At 42.9% G+C, this 21,454-nt stretch overlaps 1 protein-coding gene across 2 annotated transcripts in view; it reads left to right on the top strand.

The window, feature by feature from the left end:
• SCAP (SREBP cleavage activating protein) overlaps positions 1-5,263 on the top strand; it is a 100,923-nt gene extending 95,660 nt beyond the window's left edge. For both annotated transcript variants that reach the window (XM_055076722.2, XM_050188346.3), the window contains exons 27-28: positions 825-887; positions 3,294-5,263. In XM_055076722.2, the coding sequence (XP_054932697.2) occupies positions 825-887; positions 3,294-3,473 (243 nt within the window). In that variant the 3' untranslated portion in view covers positions 3,474-5,263. The remainder of the gene's footprint in view (positions 1-824; positions 888-3,293) is intronic.
• Positions 5,264-21,454: the final 16,191 nt, after the last annotated feature.

The raw sequence follows: 21,454 nt of genomic DNA, 5'->3' as shown, positions 1-21,454 counted from the left end.
CAAAATTGATATGTTACACATGAATATAAAAAAATGTAGTCATAGGGAAATACAACTTTTGCAAAACCGTTGTAACCAACGTAACAAGTTGACGTAAGATGTAAAATGACTTATTGAATTTGTCCGCTTTGAATGATCTAATGGATGCCGTTTGCAGAACCGCGATATCAGTTCTTGATGCAGAGCTATGCATTTGTAAACTTCTTGCTTCTATTTTTTTCAAACGATCAAATATTTGAAAATCGCTTTAAGAAAATGCAAGCCCTAAATCAAAATTCCGCTTCCAACAGTCACTAGAATTTAACTTTCTCTTTCATATGCAACAAATTTCATCAAAATCGGTCCAAGGGTTATCTCATAGAAACGTTTTTGCGTTTTACATGTGTTTGAATAGGCCGTGTCGGAGTTGGGCCCGAGCTAAAGCTTCCTCTTAAGGTGGCCTTTTCCCAGATCCTCGAAAAAATATGGAAGCAGAAAAAAATTTGACAGTAGAACTATGTGTGGGCAAGCAAAGCAAAGATGGGACACAGCAAGATCGACGTGACAATGCGCTGTCCTGTTGCTTCTTGCTTTGTCTTGCCTTTTTGCTGTTCACCCACTCATAGTTATGCATGAACTAGCCTGAATGCATACCATTATAACAGGAAAACATTCATCATGTCATGTTTCCATATAAGCTTCGAGGCCATCACGCACATAACTTTGCCATTAACGTGTTGCTTGATGAGTTTGCAACTGTTAAAAAACCAGAGATGCAGCTTACAGTGATTCTATATAGCACTACACATGAACTAATAAGTTCCTTTCTTTTTCTCCTACCACAGGCAAACACACTGTGCAACACAATGGCACTGCTGTCAGAGACCATTGTCATCACAGCTAAAGAAGTAAGTGCAAAAATACAGTGCTTGCAGAAACTGGGCTGTACTACAGGCATAAATATATTCTGTCAGCTTGACTCATATTGCTTAAAGAAGCACTAACAACTCTTCTTACTGTGTTAAAAAAGTGTTTCAGAGCCCCTTTAAAATAATACCTATATAGTGGAGGCTCCTCTAGAGGAGGCGTGGCGACGTGAGCCACCTCGAGGGGCTCAGCACCCGCGGTGTGCTGAAAGTGGCTGAAAAATTTCAGACTCGCCATGCAACACCACCAGGTACACGCATCATCTGCTTAGGTGCTCTTTAAAGGCTACTAACAAAAAAAGTACAATTACAGTAGAATCTCGTTAACTCTTAACTCCAAGGGGGACTGGAAATTTATTCAAATAAAACAAAGTTCAAACTAAGGAGAGCCCCTTTAGATATATAGTGCCCAATCAGCCAATTGTGCGGTGCAGCGGGTGAAACCAACTGTGATTGAGCACGCACTAGGAGGGGGATGTAGATGAGCATACAGAAATTCAATCAAGCGTGCCGCTGGGAGGGATGGGAGAGGGGGCGGTATGTAAGCGAACTTGCGGTAACGTGATCAAGCAAGCAGCTGGGGACTTGGGAGATGGAGACTGAGGACCTTTTAAGCCGGATGGAAAAGGAGGACGTCTGCTTGCTCCGATTCGCTTTTCACTCCCCGTGTGTCCTTCCTCGTTATTTTCACGGCACGTAACGGTAACTAGCAACGCATCGAACCTTTGGCTTTGACTCGGGTTTGTACCAAAAGAGGTGCGTGGGAGTGAGAAATTTTGTTAAAAGTAACCGTTGCGTGGTTTTTATAGTTTGAATTCGCTGGAATTTTTCTCTGTTCAAATATGTTGGACTTTCCGGGACCAACAGGGCAGTGTGAATGATCTGTCAATTCAAATGGACAGATTTCGAAATTGTTGGGATTTCACTGTACCAGCTTTGCGGCTTTGCCAAGATTGGTTGGTTATATGCTACTCATTTAGGTCAAATTTAGCCAGAGTGAAATTTCGTTGCAATCGACCATTGATTGTTATCATTACCCACTGGAGTGGCTTAGTGGCTATGGTGGTCTGCTGCCGAGCGCAAGGTTGCAGTTTTGATTTGAAGCTGTGTCAGCATTTTGATGGGAGTGAAATGCAAATATTTTCGGGAACTTGGATTTAGGTGCACTCTAAAGGACCCCGAATAGTCAAAGACTAATCTAGAGCCCATCACTGTGGCATCCCTTGTGATCCATTGGGCAGTTTTGGGACATTAAACTCCACAATTTAAAGGCCAACTAGGTACGATGAAATATTGAACCGGTAAAAAGCCCTATTTCAGCTAGTCTAGATGTAGGGGAGCTTCCATGCAAAATTTTACATTTGAAATACGAGTAAATGCCTCTTGAATAGCTCGCAAGAATAGCTGTTTTTGATATTGAAATTGAAACAAATGTCTGACTCATGACCTAGAACGCACAGCTTCTCCGCATGACCTCGAAGATTACTCAGTGCCCAAGGTGCGCTGAGAAAATCTTGGAGGTGATGTGTTAGGACTTATGTCATATGCATTCCTCACTAGGGCCACGTGTTGTCTTCTTAGGTGCTATATTAATAGGTTCTAATAAGAAAGTTAGACAATTACCAGCGCTGCAGCTTTACCATGACTGCTTCTTAGTATAAAATACTCGTTTATAGCCAGGTTAGCCTATTTTTTTTTAGGTTGTCATCATCGCTATCACAACATGCTATAAAACTCGTTTCTACGTACAGTGCTCTGCTTTCATTGTATAAACTCATTCAAATTAGCAGTTATTTTACATGTTAAAGCTTGTGGCAACAGAGCCATGTCAGGTGCGTTTGACATTTCGGAGATTTGCATGCAATACAATGATGCTCCATTTGCTCAATCAAGGAATACAGGCCCCAGTTCTGTTCACTATGTTTACGAAGTCTTTCAGCAAATAAGGAATATCACAAACAGTACTAAACAGCATGAAGGATGACAGGCTGTTGTCTGTCGACAGCAACAAAGAGCTGTCCAACAGTGATGATGCTGTGATGACAATGCATATTGAATATTGAATATTGAATAGTGAATATTATGGCAAGGTAAATTTTGCACATTTGATGTTCTTTCTCATCACAAGAATTAAGTGCATGCTAATTTTTTCATCTTATAAAAATCAGGCTTGCATTTGATATGAATGTGCAATATTTCCTTGCATTCTGCAAAAACAATTTTCTCTTCTAATTAATCCCACCCACTTCTCTGATGTCTCCCAATAGAGTGACACTGAATGTAAATAAATCAAGTAAGAATGAAGCTACCCTTTTATTTTTTGTTGCTCTCATCATAGGCTTACTTCCCTTGTTCCTCTTTTCCTGTTCCTACACCACTCAACTGCAGGACCACCTGGTTCTGTGGGACTTAAACCAGGGTGAGGCAGTACAAGTGGTCATGCTGGGACCGGGCGACTCGGGTGTGGCTGTTCACCAGGTGCATTGCACTTCGGACGCAGTGGTGTGCGACTATGGCCACAGCCTGTGTGTGGTCTACTTTCCAGCACTGAGCACCAAGTTTGACTGATAGACCGGGACTGGGAGAACTCTCCGTGCCCTTTGCCAAAGATCTCGTCACGAGGCTGGAGACAGCCGATAGTGACCACAAACGCAGACTAATGTTAACAGGCTGCGTTGTCAGCATGAAAAACCAGATTCCGAGGTTGCATCACGAGCATTGCTTCACGGTCGATACTACGTTTGCTTTTTGTTTCACCTGCATTGAGCCCAAGGAAACAGAAGTCACGTTCGCCAACTTGCCATAATGACAGCCAAGTGTGCAGGTTAACACTCCAGCTCCAAGAAAATGGCATCGACACCGTTGTGGCCACTGTTGTTATGTGCCCCTCAGATGACTGCATAGCACATGTTTTCATCTCATTATTTAATTTTCATGCTGGCATTGCAGATTCTGTCTTTCTCGTTTATTTCGGTCTCACCTCGTGCCCATTAATGTGCTGACAGCGCCATACTCATAACTTCTGCAGTCATTTGTGAGTGTGCCCAGAGTGTGGTCGATGTCTCCAGAAGACCTACAGAGTCACCGATGGGAAAGCACATGACACTTTACCAAGCACTTTCGACCACTCCACGCATTGGATACCACTGCAGGCATCACCATCATCTTCATATGTGCGGCCCCATGCGGCCCTGCATCATTTTCGTGTTGGTGTTCGTTCATCTCCACCTTCGTGCATCTATAAGCAGCAATGAGACACAACTGCACCCAGTGAGCTTCAAGTGCATTTGAAAGCACTTCTGAAGCAAAGTTTTTGGGCCCATTTTTTTTAACAGCTGATGCATCGCAAGAAAGAAGGGAGAGAGAGAGAGACATTTGTTTTAATGAGTACTGATAGCTTTTGAAGGCCATCAAACAGGTAAAGGTTTGTTGAAATGTTGCCTAATGTAGGACAGCAGCTTATCGTGTTAGATGCCATTGCTGCCGCGTCAAGCCTCACTGACAGTTGTGCAATTCGTCACTTGCGTGAAGTAAGAAGCATGTGATTGTGAAGTTCAGAAAACTCGTCTACTGCAGGAGCGGACATACCACTGCAGGCATTCTACAGCTCCTTAAATTCATGAATACTTAATTGTTTTTATTGTAGCTTGTTCTTTCGTGGTGGTTCAATTCCTTCGCTGACACTGTATACTGAGTGATTCGAATGGGAAGACATGCATGCACTAGGATACACAAGTTTCATTTGCATGCTGCAGCTACCATTTACAAGGGACCTTGTTTTTAATGCATTTGTGGACTTGTTTAAAATTAAGTCTGCAGGTATGACCAACTTATTTATTACTCTTCTCTTAGTAGCTTTTCACTTTCATTCTGTCTGTTTTTAGAATGAGTCGAAGTTGTTTTTGTTCTATTGTATGAGTGTAGCTACTGTGTACATTTTGCAACCCCCATTTGTCAAGTGTACATATATTGTAGCATACCTTATTGTGTTACATTGTTATTGCTACTGTGATTAAGATCTATAACTAAAGCTATTGCTGCACTTATTGATATATGTGCGTGGCTTTCAACTCACTGGGATTTTAAGTCGTTTGAAGCTGTATCATGCTTTTGTGGACCTTGTAATGTGTCTTGTCATGCCATTCAATGTATGTCTGTATTATGCCTCTTGTTTACTTTCACCAGTGATTGCAGTGTCTTCTATTCAAATGATTTTACCAAACAGCCAGCCACTTTGCAAAAGATCCTGTAGTTTGCTTTAACTGTCCTGCAAAGTTTGGGTGTTTGTCATGGCATTGGAATTGCATATTGGACTTTTTTTTACAACGAAAACAATATTAAAAAAAATATTTGATCTCTGTGAGGATGCTTTCTTTACTACTCGTCCCTTCAATGCAGAATACACTAGGAGGATGAGTAGTGGCCACCTTCTGTTTGCTACAAAGGCCCATGTAGCAATGGCAGGATTGCGGAGGAGCAGTGGAGAAAGCTGACACAATTTAAAAGCGCCATTCATATTTTAGATATTCTAGACAGAATTTCACTTTTTCTCAGTCCGATTATGCAACAGTGCACAAAGAGTGCTGGGCGTGACGCTATCATGATGCTTGATGCTGTCATGAAGCAAAGCAGCTCACACTGCAATGGGCTGCTGAGACATCTAATCCATCATTATGGGCCTGTATCGCAAGTGATAAGAGACAAGTACAGGCGGTAGAACCAGTTTTTTTCAAAAAAGATCAAACAAGGCTGAAATCATCACGGGGGATGCATTTCCAATGCCCTTCGTATGTGATTTTAGAATTAGAATGGAAAAAGGATAAATTTTCATTGATAAATATTTCAACAATGAATGATGTTTCTAAAGTTGCATAAGTGCTCTCGCGTCCCATGGTGCCCCCCTGTATTACTGCCATTCTAATATGACCTTTAAAGCCAGTAACTAGAAATGTTAATCAGTCCTACTTAATGAACGGACTGTGACAGCTACTTGTTCATCTGTTGTCCACCATACTGAAAAGACTAGTAGTGAAGAAAGAATCCTCGCAGTGGTTGAATTCCTTCTTAAAAAATTTTGAAGATTAACTGAAAGGAATATTTGGTCATATCCCAAAATGGAAATAGAATTACATGGTTCAAAACGCTGTGCCTGACTTACACTAAAGTTATAATAGAGATATGGGCATTCAAAGAGCAAATATAATTGCACGTGTCCCAGTTCAAGCTGACACTGAGATTCCATAAAAGTCCAAGGTCCGTGGATTTATTCTTTTTTCTTTTTTGCAGCAAACAAATTGCAAGCTGCTTTATTGTCCCGTGATTCCTTACTGGAATAGAGTCCTCCTCCTCAGAGCAGTTTGACAGAAGGAAAGAGCTAATACTTATAAAACACACAGGACATAGCAATGCAGTGCAGTTCACTTATAACAATACAGTAGAACCTCATTGATATGTTCCCGTTACGTATGTTTTCCCAACGCCAACGTTCGCAATCAAGTACAAAAATAGAGCTAAACAAATTTTTTTACCGGTTCATATGTTCCAACAAAACACAATTTTTCGGCACCAATGTTCAGTATGTCGCCAAACTGCAATCGTATGATAAATTTTCTGGTTTCTGGGTCTCATATAAACAAAATATTTGTGAGGCTTGCGGTCGAGAACAGTATATAGCTGCCTGCCGTGGCAGCTTCACCACGATACTCGACCACACATCTCACGTGAAAACGCCGTCGCACACTCAGCTTCTCATTTCGGTACCAGCAAATCTTCGCCGGGGTCGTCGCACACCGCGGCATTCGCAGTTATTACTGTCAATCCTATTGTGATAAACATATTCACCTATCTGTCTCACAGCGCACGGTGCCGTCGGTAGCGTAGCACACGCTTTTAATAGAGGATAACTGAAACGTGCCGCCATTCCCTACGGCAGGCGGCGCGATGTGGGCATGACGTTTCGCTTCAGCGGCGTCCGGCGTCGCCCACCAGCTCGATTTCGTTTCGGTTTCCTGTCGCCCTCTTAAACACCACACAGTGGGAAAACAAAACACGTCTCCAGCCATCGGCGCCTCGTGCTGCAGCGATCCACGTGAGGGTTTGCATTACTTAGATGTCAGAAATAATTGAGTCTGTCAAATATTTTTAGATACTTCACATCAGACATTTTCCTGGATAGTACGTTCTTTCTTGCGTTTTTTTCCAAAACATATGAATGAGGTTCTGCTTATTCACAAAACTTGACAATCAAATTGTTGTAAGCAATCATCATTGTATCTAGAGTAGTCCTAGAACTCTGTGTAAGGGCATTAAAAAAATTTTGTAGTCAACACAGTTATGACGTCAAAACTCAACATGTTTAGTGCCAGCAACATTGCAGCCCGCAAATTTCTGGCTGTGCCACACAGTAGGTGGGCAAATGAAGTCCAAAATGTCTTCTTACTTGTCCAGCAGGCAGCGCTTGACGTTATCGTAAATATCCGTTCACGTAAGTTCTCTGGACTGGATGAAATCATCTGCCATATTGCGGATTTAACATAGGGAACTCGTCTGCCACGGTAATACTCTATATATTATGTCAGGATCATTTAGTTAATTGAACTTGTTTATTTAATTTCTTGTGACACCTTGAACACCTTTTCCCAATCTACCATTTCATCATTGCATCCACTATTTAACACTAGCCACATCATTTTATCCACTCAAAGCAATGTTTATCTTGCTTGAAATGGATAATTACAAGCTGTATATTGTCTTATATGGTATTAACATAAGTGAATCGCACTGTAGGGGAAAAGATCACCCATCAGTTATCAGCATCTATTGTTTTTTCACTGGTGAAACTGCTTCCTTTGATCAGAATGTTGGATGCTGCTAGACTTGAAGCTCCTGGCTCAGGTTCATGTAGATCACCTGTTAAAAAGAACATAGCTCCTATTGACTGAGATTGTAGATCACCTGTTAAAAAGAACATAGCTCCTATTGACTGAGATTGTGTGTGTTTGTTTACCAGATTTTCATTTGAATGGAAATCTGGATTAATGGGATTATGATGTACAAGCTTTATAGTGTGCAGGTACTGTTTTCAGGTTTGCCTGCATGCATGAACTGTGTGAATTCAAGTGTGTGAATAGGCAGCAGTTCAGTGTCTTTCACCTGTGCAAAAATTTTTTGCACTGTTGTCACATTCTCAGTACACATTTGGCTTTGTGAGCTCATTGTGCTTCACTGCTTATCCTGGTCTGTGATGTGTACGTGATGGGTGCAGCATATTGTGCACTTTCGTGTCTGGTGTAATGTGCATGTTCCCGAATAAGGGTTGAGTGCCGAGGTATTTCTGCTACACTGACGTCTGGAAAAGCTAGTGTCCACGTGATAAGGTTAAAAAAGAAGCATAATTTCAGAGAAATGAGCCGTACACCTACTCAAATCCTCCAATTTTCATTGTTTTGTTACTTGGCTAGTCTTTGTCTGTTGGATGTCTGCACCTATTAAAGGGGCCCTGAACAACTTTTTATCAAAGTCACGAAATACATTTGAAGTTAAAAGAGGCTATTTCATAAATATTTTGCCACAAAAACTACTTCAGTGCGTACAGCAGAGTTATTGGCAATCAAAGGCTGCCTATAATCCCCATCACGATGCTCCCACGCCTTTTTCAATTCCTTGCACTGCGAAGGCTACGGCGGAGCATGGCACGTCTACAATGCTCCACCTGCTGAATGTCACCGTGGAGCACAGTTCGAACTTGATTTTAGATGTTCACATAGACTCCACTATTTCTGATTTTAGTGCCTACGACGAGCCAAATGCAGTTGTTTTCAGTGAGCTGCAATGCGCTCAGCGAGCAAACTCGTCATGGCAGCTGTGGTATCTATGCTGCACAGCAGACCGCAGCTACGTGCAACTGTAGTGCATATACGCAGCATTTTCTTTGTGCACGACAGGGCTTCAGTGCGCGCTCCCACTCATACAGTCCAGTCTGGCCACGCTAGACCCAACGACTAGCAAGACCCAACGACTACAACACTGATAAGCAGGGTGTCCAAAGATTAATTCTTGTGCCGGTGGCTACGGCCGAGCGTGAGCCGACAACAGTCGACTTCTTCCAGAAGTACGTAATTCTTATTGAAATTTGAAAGCAGATTTCCTGATTATTAAACTGCATCAATAAATTAACAGTAATTAACAATAATTAACAGTCTCGGACAAGAACAGCAATTTACAATAGGTAGCGAGGCACTGGAAGTGGTAAGGGAATACATCTACTTAGGGCAGGTAGTGACGGCGGATCCGGATCATGAGACGGAAATAATCAGAAGAATAAGAATGGGCTGGGGTGCGTTTGGCAGGCATTCTCAGATCATGAACAGCAGGTTGCCATTATCCCTCAAGAGAAAAGTGTATAATAGCTGTGTCTTACCAGTACTCACCTACGGGGCAGAAACCTGGAGGCTCACGAAAAGGGTTCTACTCAAATTGAGGGCGACGCAATGAGCTATGGAAAGAAGAATGATGGGTGTAACGTTAAGGGATAAGAAAAGAGCAGATTGGGTGCGGGAACAAACGAGTTAATGACATCTTAGTTGAAATCAAGAAAAAGAAATGGGCATGGGCAGGACATGTAATGAGGAGGGAAGATAACCGATGGTCATTAAGGGTTACGGACTGGATTCCAAGGGAAGGGAAGCGTAGCAGGGGGCGGCAGAAAGTTAGGTGGGCGGATGAGGTTAAGAAGTTTGCAGGGACGACATGGCCACAATTAGTACATGCCCGGGGTTGGTGGAGAAGTATGGGAGAGGCCTTTGCCCTGCAGTGGGCGTAACCAGGCTGATGATGATGATGATGATGAATAAATATACGCAGTAACTGTAGGAAGAAGTGCAACCCGCTGTGGTTGCTTAATGGCTATGGTGTTGGGCTGCTAAGCACGAGGTCGTAGGATTAAATCCCAGCCACAACAACCACATTTCGATGGAGGCGAAATGCGAACAACTTTGTACTTGGATTTGGGTGCATGTTAAAGAACTCCAGCTGCTCAAAATTTCCTGAGCCCCCCACTACGGCGTGCCTCTTAATCAGATTGTGATTTTGGCACATAAAACCCTATAATTTAATTTTGAGAAGAGCACTGATCTAAATACCCTTCTTAATTGATGTCAGCTATTGGCCAATAGCAGCCATGAATTTGAATCTGCTATATGATGATATATAGCTACCCGAAAAGAGCAAGAAGAATTCAGTTGAAAAGAGAGTGTTTGAGAAAAAGGTGACTTTGCACTCCGCTTGCAAAGTCTACGCTCCGTGCATGACAGCAAAATTTGTGGGATATGTTCACAGCAGCATATGCTATCAGCAGATTGTGTTTTTCCACCAAGCCCAAGGGGTGGTTCAGAACCCCTTTAATTGCCCTAATAAAGATAAACCTCAACATAATGCACACTGATGTAATGAATTATCAGATACAATGAATTGTTGGATATAACAAAGTAAATGTAAAATTTCGTTTGCCTTGCTTTATTTGTGTCAGTTCATGTTCTGCTGCTTTAAAGAAACCAAAAGGGAAGCCAAATTGCTATATCTTGCAATAAAGCTTTATTTTTTTATTTTTGTGTGCACCTCTTTAAATGTATTAGGCTAGTAGCAAAAAATTCAAAATTCTGAAAAGCAAATCGTATGTGGGTATGTGTGAGTCACTCAACACAAGAAAATAGGTGTTCTGCATGCCTGCACTTTACATACAAACATCTTGCTAGGCTTGAGCAAAGCTCAAGACGTGGTCCTTTGTCACACAGGAGGTGCTACTCGTGGGTGGAAACAATTGCCAGCACCAACATTTGTGAGCGTTTTCCTAATAGATATATTGCATACAATGGGCAAAATCTCGCTTTGATTGCAACATCATTGCATTGAGGTTAGACTGTACTATATTCTAGAACACCATGGTACTTTGAACCTGTAGCTGTTACTCATATTGTCATGTTCTACATGAATGCACGCCATGACTGAGTGCCTTCTCGTGTCAGCCACAATCTACAAGTTAGAAGAAGAAAACAGTTTTGTTCAATTACCATTTTGATGATAGCATTGCACATAAATAGATTCCTGTATATTTTATTGTATTTATAACGCCAAATTATTTTCTTGCATAACACCATATGTATATAGGATCTGGCACCAGATTTGCACCATTTTCAGAAAGTAGCACTTTTGAAAGGCTGGCTGTAGAAAGTATTGAGCTATGCAGGTGTTCACTGCTTGTTTTAAGACACACATTTGGCATGTTTGTTTTGTGTGTGTGTGTGTGTGTGTGTGTGTGTGTGTGTGTGTGTGTGTGTGTGTGTGTGCGTACGACTACAGGGCATGGGTGAAAAACATGAATTCCTTGCATGCTGCTAAATGGGCATTAGTAACAAAACTTTCATCCCAGGCTCGGCACTTAGAATTGTACCATATATTTGTTCGGAATAACGACAAAATACCAATTTAGGGCTTTTTCTTTGTGTTGTAGAAGAATTACAGTGGGCTACTGCGTAAAGAATTGGAGCTAAACCTGAGGGAAGCTAAGAAATATGAGGTCAAAGGATTTCAAGTCCTGCTTGTCTTGATTTTGCATCTTATTTGTAGCATGGGCTTCGTTTATCTTTTTTGTCATGTGCATGCCAAACAGTGTCCATGTGAGCATGTGCTTTTTCTGCTGTACTGAGAACACAATTCAGAAGTTTTAATCTTCTATGCTATGCCAGCAGGCACCTGAAGTTAGTAACTTTATGGAGTCCCTCTGGTGTTATGGTGTACCTGGTATAGCTTGGTGCTGACCATGGGACGAAGTGTTTCAGTAGCAGTGAAGTACAGAAGTGGCCATGTGCCAAGACCCCTGTGTATGGAAGTTCAGTAGGTCATGTAAATTTATTACGAGGAACGTTTCACTGTTCGTTCTTGTTTTCAACCTCTCTGTCAATTTCACTCGCAAAGCCCTGCGCATGGTTTAATTTAGAGAGATGGTTTTTCTGTTTCTTTCTTTCTTATTTCTGGTTTTATTAGTTCCCCGAGCACATCCTTCTAGCAAACGTGTTAGCCACCGACGACCTGTAACATTGCCTTTGCCTTGCGCGATTCAACATGTTGAAGTTGCATTAAATTTGCGCAGACACATTGGTTGCATTGTTGGAGAAACAGAGCTATTTTGCTGCAGTGTATTTTCTGTGTCTCATCATGGCAATTGCATTTGTGCAGACTGGTTTTTTACTCATAATAAATTATATATATTGTATGCTTCAATGTTTCTGTGATTTTATTGTACCAGTATTGTACTGCAGGTCATATAGCCCCTTGGAACTAGCTTTAAAGAGCTAGTCTGATGCTCACCCAGCACTGTAGAGCACTGTGTAGAGGGGAGGCAGTTGCGCGCATCTTCACTTCTTGCCCGGTCATTGCTGCATGTGGCGCAACTGAGTGCGGCTGCGCACGCGCCCTAGCTTGGAGGTAATCTGCGGTGGGGTACAGTGGTAGTTGAGCTGAAGTGGCTTAGTGGCGCTGGTGGTTAGGTGTGCTCTGTGTCCTCGAGTGCCTAGTCATATGACTTACTGTTGGAGATTGCATAATCGCATGTTTCGGAGACACACATGTTGAAGCTAGAGGCAGCACGAAGTGTTCGCTTGCCACTCTTCAAGCCAGCATTGCGACGGCGAGTGCCCGTTGTCGAGTGAGATTTGTTCATGTTTGCCTGTGCGAGCGTTGCACCATGCTTGTAAAGTTAACAGTTAACGAATGTATGTTTATTGCAATTTATGTGGCCAATAAAGCAACTAAGCTACTTATAACACTAATAATTTGCTATTGCAATCAGTGCTTCGCAATTCGAATGAACTATGACATTCTTTACACAGTTTTTTGCTTGTGTTAGTAAGTTTTAGAAATTGAACAGAGTTTAGGGATGCTATCAGCTACACATACGAAAGAATGTTGGGAGTACAAAAGAACCCAAACGGAGTACGGTTTCTGGTTATGCAAGTCACATCGATGCGCTATTGGCGAGCACGTTACGCTACACCCACCGCTGCCACATTTTTTTAAAATGCGAAGCATTGTTTGCGAACTTCAGGCACTTTGAGTCTGTCTGTCTGTCTGTCTGTCTGTCTGTCCGTCCATCCGTCCGTCCGTCTCTGTCTAGTTCACTATGTCGTGATGCCATCATGGTCGTTTATTCAACTGGGTTTTTATCAGAATAGGCATGGGGGGCATAACATGCCTGCATACATAACATTAATGTCACGATATCAATGGTATGACATTTGTCATGGCACGTATGTCACGACATCAACGGTATGTATTAAATGGTGCGTCATGATTGTTTCTTTAACTATACATATCAGGATATGAATGACGCATGCATAGCTTGACATGAATGATATGACGTAAATATTAAAGGGTGGATAGGTGGGCTAGTTGGTAATGCATCTTAGTAAAAACTTAGAGCACTGAAAACACAAAAGACGTAGAAAAAGAAACACACCATATGTGCTGTGGTGTGTGTGTCTTTTTCTACGCCTTTCGTGTTTTTAGTGCTCTACGTTCTTATTAAGACATAAATGTAATCACGTGTGTCATCACAAGAATGGCATGGATGGCAAAACATTTCATCTGCCTCATGTCATGACATCAATAACATCACATGCTTGTCATGTGATATGTGTCATGACAAATGGTATGAATGACATGATACCGTCGTGGACATTTCTTTAACTCAATAAATATCTAGATATGAACAGCATGACATGACATAAACATAATGACAAGAATGTGTATCAGGACATGATTACCATGAATTTCATGATGTGCATGTCAGGCACGTCATTATTATTGTCATATAATATTCCTCCACATATATACTGATACCTATCCAGTTAAACGACCAACCAGAGCCGTTATCCGAGCACTGAAAAGAGAACATCCGGGCAAGTTGCGAGAACAAAACGAGATGACCCCACCCTTTGTAGAGGACTGCATTACATACGCTAGTTACTCCCAACCAAGTTACAAAAAATATTGCTTCCGAGTTCTTCCTACCTAGGAAGCACAAGTTGACTACTAGCTAGTTTGATACAGCTTGGGCAGGCTATAAACAGCTAGAGCTATGTCAAGTTTGAGTTTAGATATCTTCAATATAGCTAGCACTTGACGTCTCCAAGCTGTACTCACTAGCCATTATGAAGACGTTAGAAAAAACATCTCAAAACATTTCAACGCCCTGGCTAGCACTTGATGTTGCCAAGCCATACGCTTCTAGCCATTGTGAAGACAATTACATAGAAAAAAAGTTCAAATTTCGAAGGCATTGCGAGGGAGGATTCAGGGCAGCTTTAACGAATTGGGGGGAGGGGGGGCGGCTCGCCAATACATAGAGTGAACGGAGAGGTGGGGCGACATGGTCAGTTTTGTAAGCGCGGAAGTTGCCGGCATGCTTCAAAAAAGGTGAGGGGATAGCTGCTTTGATGGGGCATATGAAACATCTTGTAGCGTAATCAGCACCACCAATGAAGCGCGCGGAGACCGATAGGTCATAGACTTCCTACACACGCTTTGAAGCGGTCAAGTTCATCGGTGCAAATCTGGCGCCACATTTATAGCATGCTGCGACGTGCAGCATGCGTGCAGCCCACTAAGGCTGCACGCATACTGTTCAAAAAAACATAGCTGGACATTAAATTGTTTTAAAGTGAAAATATGCAAGCGTGCAGCATGCGTGCAGCCCACTAAGGCTGCACGCATGCTGTTCAAAAAAAACATAGCTGGGCATTAAATTGTTATAAAGTGAAAATATGCAAGCGTGAGAAAAGATTTAGACAGCTTCATTCAAGCACAGCGCAGGTTGCGCCACATGCAACAGTACCGCTTCGCGCTTTTTTTTTTTTTGCCAATTTTACAACTTTCGGCAGCGATAGCGGCTGTTCGTTTGTCCTGTTCTCTTGGTTAAAGTGATAGGCGTTCTCGAGTGGAGAACTTCGGATCATGTTTACAAGAACGGCATGACAATGGTATAACAATGCTGTGATGGTGACTGCACGACGACCATAACATGACGACGACGGTATGACGACGACGTCGTGGCGACAGCAGCGTGACGGCAATGTGATGCCGATGTTGGAGTGATGTCGATGGATTGACGATGTTGTGATATGATAAGACTACGACTGTCGATGACGGCAGCGTGCCGGCGATCATCATCATCAGTCTGGTTACGCCCACTGCAGGGCAAAGGCCTCTCCCATATTTCTCCAACTACCCCGGTCATGTACTAATTGTGGCCACGTCGTCCCTGCAAACTTTTTAATCTCATCCGCCCACCTAACCTTCTGCCTCCCCATGCTACGCTTCCCGTCTCTTGGAATCCAGTCCGTAACCTTTAATTACCATCGGTTATCTTCCCTCCTCATTACATGTCATGCCCATGCCCATTTCTTTTTCTTGATTTCAACTAAGATGTCATTAACTCGAGTTTGTTCCCTCACCCAATGTGCTCTTTTCTTATCCCTTAACGTTACACCTATCATTCGTCTTTCCATAGCTCGTTGCGTCGTCCTCAACTTAAGTAGAACCCTTTTCGTAAGCCTCCAGGTTTCTGCCCCGTATGTGAGTACTGGTAAGAGACAGCTGTTATACACTTTTCTTTGAGGGATAATGGCAACCTGCTGTTCATGATCTGAGAATGCCTGCCAAACGCACCCCAGCCCATTCTTATTCTTCTGATTATTTCAGTCTCATGATCCGGATCCGCGGTCACTACCTGCCCTAGGTAGATGGGGCGAGCACGTTAGGAGCACGATAGGTAGCGATCGAGGCACTGGAAGTGCCTCGCTACCTATCGTAAACTGCTGTTCCCTTCCGAGACTGTTAAACATTACTTTAGTTTTCTGCAGATTAATTTTTAGACCCACTCTCCTGCTTTGCCGCTCCAGGTCAGTGAGCATGCATTGCAATTGGTCCCCTGAGTTACTAAGCAAGGCAATATCATCAGCGAATCTCAAGTTACTAAAGTATTCTCCATTAACTCTTATCCCCAATTCTTCCCACTCCAGGTCTCTGAATACCTCCTGTAAACACGCTGTGAATAGTATTGGAGAGATCGTATCTCGCTGCCTGACGCCTTTCTTTATTGGGATTTTGTTGCTTTCTTTATGGAGGACTACGGTGGCTGTGAAGCCGCTATAAATATCTTTCAGTATTTTTGCATACGGCTCGTCTACACCCTGATTCCGTAATGCCTCCATGACTGCTGAGGCTTCGACAGAATCAAACGCTTTCTCGTAATCAATGAAAGCTATATATAAGGATTGGTTATATTCCGAACATTTCTCTATCACCTGCTTGATAGTGTGAATATGGTCTATTGTTGAGTAGCCTTTACGGAATCCTGCCTGGTCCTTTGCTTGGCAGAAGTCTATGGCGTTCCTGATTCTATTTGCGAATACCTTAGTAAGTATTTTGTAGGCAACGGATAGTAAGCTGATCGGGCTATAATTTTTCAAGTCCTTGGCGTCCCCTTTCTTATGGATTAGGATTATGTTAGCGTTCTTCCAAGGTTCCGGTACGCTCGAGGTCATGAGGCATTGCGTATACAGGGTGGCCAGTTCTTCTAGAACAATCTGCCCACCATCCTTCAACAAATCTGCTGTTACCTGATCCTCCCCAGCTGCCTTCGCCCTTTGCATAACTCCCAAGGCTTTCTTTACTTCTTCCGGTGTTACTTGTGGGATTTCAAAATCCTCTAGACTATTCTCTCTTCCATTATCGTCGTGAGTGCCACTGGTACTGTATAAATCTCTATAGAACTCCTCAGCCACTTGAACTATCTCATCAATATTACACTCTAAGAACAGTTTACACCCTTTGGCGTGCCCCTTCTGCCACACAATGATAATCGTCATCTGCCTTGATGCGTTTCCTTTCTTTATCGCTGCGAGCCAGGAACTTTCGAGTAACGAACGGCACGTGCGTTATCAGAAGGGGCACTCCAAAGGGTGTAAACTGTTATATGCTGATAACGCGCGTGCCGTTCGTTACTGGAAAGTTCCGGGCTCGCAGCGTTAAAGAAAGGAAACGCATCAAGGCAGATGACGATTATCGTTGTGTGGCAGAAGGGGCACGCCAAAGGGTGTAAACTGTTCTTAGAGTGTAGTAATGATATTGCCGGATTTGTTTCTTAACGCATACATCTGATTCTTGCCAATTCCTTGTTTCTTCTTCACTGCTTTTAGGCTTTCTCCGTTCCTGAGAGCATGTTCAATTCTATCCATATTATACTTCCTTATGTCAGCTGTCTTACGCTTGTTGATTAACTTGCAAAGTTCTGCCAGTTCTAGCTGTAGGGTTAGAGGCTTTCATCCATTGGCGTTTCTTGATCAGATCTTTCGTCTCCTGCGATAGCTTACTGGTATCCTGTCTAACGGAGTTACCACCGACTTCCACTGCACACTCCTTAATGATCCCCGTAAGATTGTCGTTCATTGCTTCAACACTAAGGTCCTCTTCCTGAGTTAAAGCCGAATACCTGTTCTGTAGCTTGATCCGGAATTCCTCTATTTTCTCTCGTACTGCTAACTCAATGATTGGCTTCTTATGTACCAGTTTCTTCCGTTCCCTCCTCAGGTCTAGGCTAATTCGAGTTCTTACCATCCTATGGTCACTGCAGCGCACCTTGCCGAGCATGTCCACATCTTGTATGATGCCAGGGTTAGCGCAGAGTATAAAGTCCATTTCATTTCTAGTCTCGCCAATCGCACTCCTCCACGTCCACTTTCGGCTATCCCGCTTGTGGAAGAAGGTATTCATTATCCGCATATTATTTTGTTCTGCAAAGTCTACTAATAGCTCTCCCCTGCTATTCCTAGTGCCTATGCCATATTCCCCCACTGTCTTGTCTCCTGCCTGCTTCTTGCCTACCTTGGCATTAAAGTCGCCCATCAGTATAGTGTATTTTGTTTTGACTTTACCCATCGCCAATTCCACGTCTTCATAGAAGCTTTCGACTTCCTGGTCATCATGACTAGATGCAGATGACTAGATGTGCCGGCGATCCCAAGACGACAAACTAATGATGAAGGTGGAATCACGATGACGGCATGACGAAGGCATGGCGACAGTTGCTTGACGACAGTGCAATCGTTACAAGTGGCGGTGATGAAATGACCGCGGCGGTATGATGACAACGTAATGACGATGATATGACAATGTAGTGACATCAACTGAGTAAAACCGGCGGAAAGATGAGAACGACATGACAACAAAAGAATGATCACAATTTCATGAAGGTGATGAAATGACGACGGAAGGAAGACAGTATGACAACGACGGCATGTTGGTGTTGGAGCTTACGTCTGTGCTCACGTCCACATAATCTGCTGCCGCAGGCCACCTCAATTCGCATTATATCCAGGATTTGCTTGCGCTATGTCCGATGTTAGCCAATAGGGCCTAATAATTCGTAGTATATCCGGTGCTTCTTGCACTCTTTCCGGCGGCTTTGCGCCCTATCTCTGGGATCGGTCCACATTTTTCGGAGAAAAATTGGCGCGTCCTTGCTCGTGACCTTGCACTGACCTTTGCTCCGATTAGGCAAATAAACGTTTCGCATTCGGCATGGACAGGACATGTAATGAAGAGGGAAGATAACCGATGGTCATTAAGGGTTACGGACTGGATTCCAAGGGAAGGGAAGCGTAGCAGGGGGCGGCAGAAAGTTAGGTGGGCGGATGAGATTAAGAAGTTTGCAGGGACGACATGGCCACAATTAGTACATGACCGGGGTAGTTGGAGAAGTATGGGAGAGGCCTTTGCCCTGCAGTGGGCGTAACCAGGCTGATGATGATGATGATGGTGATGATGATGATGATGATGATTCAACAACACCCTCCTGCTCATATTTGAAATAGATTATGGCAGTCCATTCAGCCAATCAAAGTAGGCAAGATGGCGAATTGGACAGCAGCGAGGTGTCCAGAATTGGGGGCTACATAGTTTTGTACGTTTATTCACTATAGCTTATGTATATGATGATGATGATGATGACCTCGACGTGTTTGGCGCATACCCGCTCACGGGGATTGGCCAAGAGTCGGGCAGATTTTACATATGTGTTGAGGTAATAAATTTAAAAATCTATAATTATGATGAATAAATTAAAGCGAGGAAAGTTCAAAACGATTCAGTAGACATTCAATAAAGAAGCATATACAATATAAATGAGGCAATAAAGGAGGAATGAAATGAATAGTACGGTCAACAGTGAAATCGGTTTGATTCAATAATGAATTTTTCCGTGGCGATGCATACGTTCCTGTGTGAGTGCCCAAGCACAGACACTCCAAAAGATAGCAGTGGCGGAGCAGTGGCAGAGTGTTGAATGGCAGGCTGAAGTGTCGCACTGTAATTTCCAATGTCCTTTTTCTCAGGGAGGAGAGAATGCTGGCATTCCAGTAAATAGTTTTCAATCGTTTCTAATGAGTTGCAAAAATGGCACAAAGGGAAACTTGCAATACCAGATCGCATGTATAAATTTAGGGGTGGGACGCGACAACGTAGTCTCGTTAGTGTCCCTTTCGTCTGTATGGTTTTGCAAAATTTCCTGCTCCAAGGAAATTGTAAGTGGTGTAGTTCCAAGGATGATGTTAGATTTAGTTTTGATGTTAAGAGGATGTATATTCTAAACCTGACGGACGTGATAAAACCCGTTGTTGGAAGAAAAGTAAGCATAGGGTCACTGATGGAAGCCTTGGCCGACCTGTCTGCCGCTTCATTCATAAATATGCCTTTGTGCTCAGGTGCCTATATTAATCGTAAACTCCGCAAGTGAGTACGAAGTGTTTAATGTATGCGACTCGCCGGGAGCAGTAAGTGAGGTGCATAGCGATAAAGAATCTGTGATCATTACCGCGGTTGTCCTGGAAGCCTGTAGCTTACGCAGAGCTAGGACAACAGCTAGGAATATTGCAGTGAAGACAGGAAGCTGAACAGAAGACCAATCCAATGTTGATTAAAAAATTCCAACTCCAGCCTTTTCCTCACTCTGCGAAGCATCTGTTGCTATAATTACGTTTGTGTGCAGCGGATTCAAGTGATCCTGGAGTAAGCCGTTAAGAATATGCGAGGGAAGCTGCTTTGCGTTGTCTGGGATATCATCATAAGTAATAACCAATGAATTTAAGATACTGTTTACCGTAATTACATCATCCATATGTACATCTAACGGACTCAATAACGATTGTGATATAATCACTTGTGGCGTGTGAAAGCGAGGCCATTCGACTCCAAAAAATTGGGCTCGTTGATTGATGAAGATGGACTGGGACCTTCTTGGTGGGGATTCATAGAGCCTTATGAATGTTTGAATGGTGAGTATTTTAAATCCCATGTCAAGGGTAGGTAATCATAATTCCTTGTAGAGCACAGCGTTGGCTACAAGCTTTAGTAGCCTCAGAGATCAGCGAAATGCTTCCCGTTCCAGCAAAACTAGTGGACGTAGCTTGTAAGCAGAGGCACCGGAGAATAACACACAGCTGAACTCTAGTATAGGTCGAAAATACATGCGGTAAATCATTATGAGTGTGTCTCTGCGCATGCCCCATCGATTATTGCTTATCCTTCTTAATATCCACATTGCACGGAAGCTTTTGAAGTGATATGTTTAATATGATGACGCCAGTTAAGATTTTCATCATGAATAATCCCAAGGTACTTGAATTTTTCCACTTGTGGAATAGTGGAATGGCGGTATGAAAGGGATATAATAACTGGTTCTTGTAGAGGAAAGACAAGAACGGCACTCTTATTTACAATAAGGGAGAAGCGGATACCGTCCAGCCATGCTTTTAGCTCACACAAGTATTCCTGTAAACACTCGTACAGGGACTGAATATCACTTGCCGAAGCAAAAGACGCTATATCATCAGCGTAAACGTACGTGCTTATATTCTACTGATAAGGAATGGAGCTAAGTATGATGTTAAAACAACAGCGGGGATAAAACTGCGCCTTGGGGAACCCCGCGCGTTTGTCTGAATTTTCTTGATGAAATTCCACTTTGTGCACAGCAAAACTCCCTGCCCTGCAAGAACTCAGCAGTCCACGTTACGAAGTATTCAGGCAATCCAATATCCTGCATCCTCTTTATTATTATAGGTTATTCCACACTATCGTACGCTTTAGAAATGTCTAGAGTAAATAGAGCTGCACATTGTTTTTAGTATCGAGCCAGTTGAATTCGGCCCTCTATGTCGACGTGTGCGTACCAAATTGACATCCCTGGTCTAAATACAATTTGGCAAGGGCTCAATAATTCTCTTGTGGTCACAAGCTTAATCACACGTGCGTGTAATAATCTTTCTATCAATTTTACAAAATCTGATTTTAGGGAAATAGGCCGAATATTGTCTAGAACATACCCTTTGGTTTGGTCTTTCAGCAGTGGAATCACCTTCGCGATTATCCACGCAGGAGGGATCCATGCATATTGTATAGAGTAGTTTACGGCATCTAACGAGCGGTTAGGAGCAACG

The sequence above is a fragment of the Dermacentor andersoni genome, chromosome 2, assembly GCF_023375885.2.
Source record: "Dermacentor andersoni chromosome 2, qqDerAnde1_hic_scaffold, whole genome shotgun sequence".
Classification (NCBI taxonomy): domain Eukaryota; kingdom Metazoa; phylum Arthropoda; class Arachnida; order Ixodida; family Ixodidae; genus Dermacentor; species Dermacentor andersoni.
Note: the sequence above shows the minus strand (reverse complement) of the source record. Positions and strands in the feature narration are given on the sequence as shown.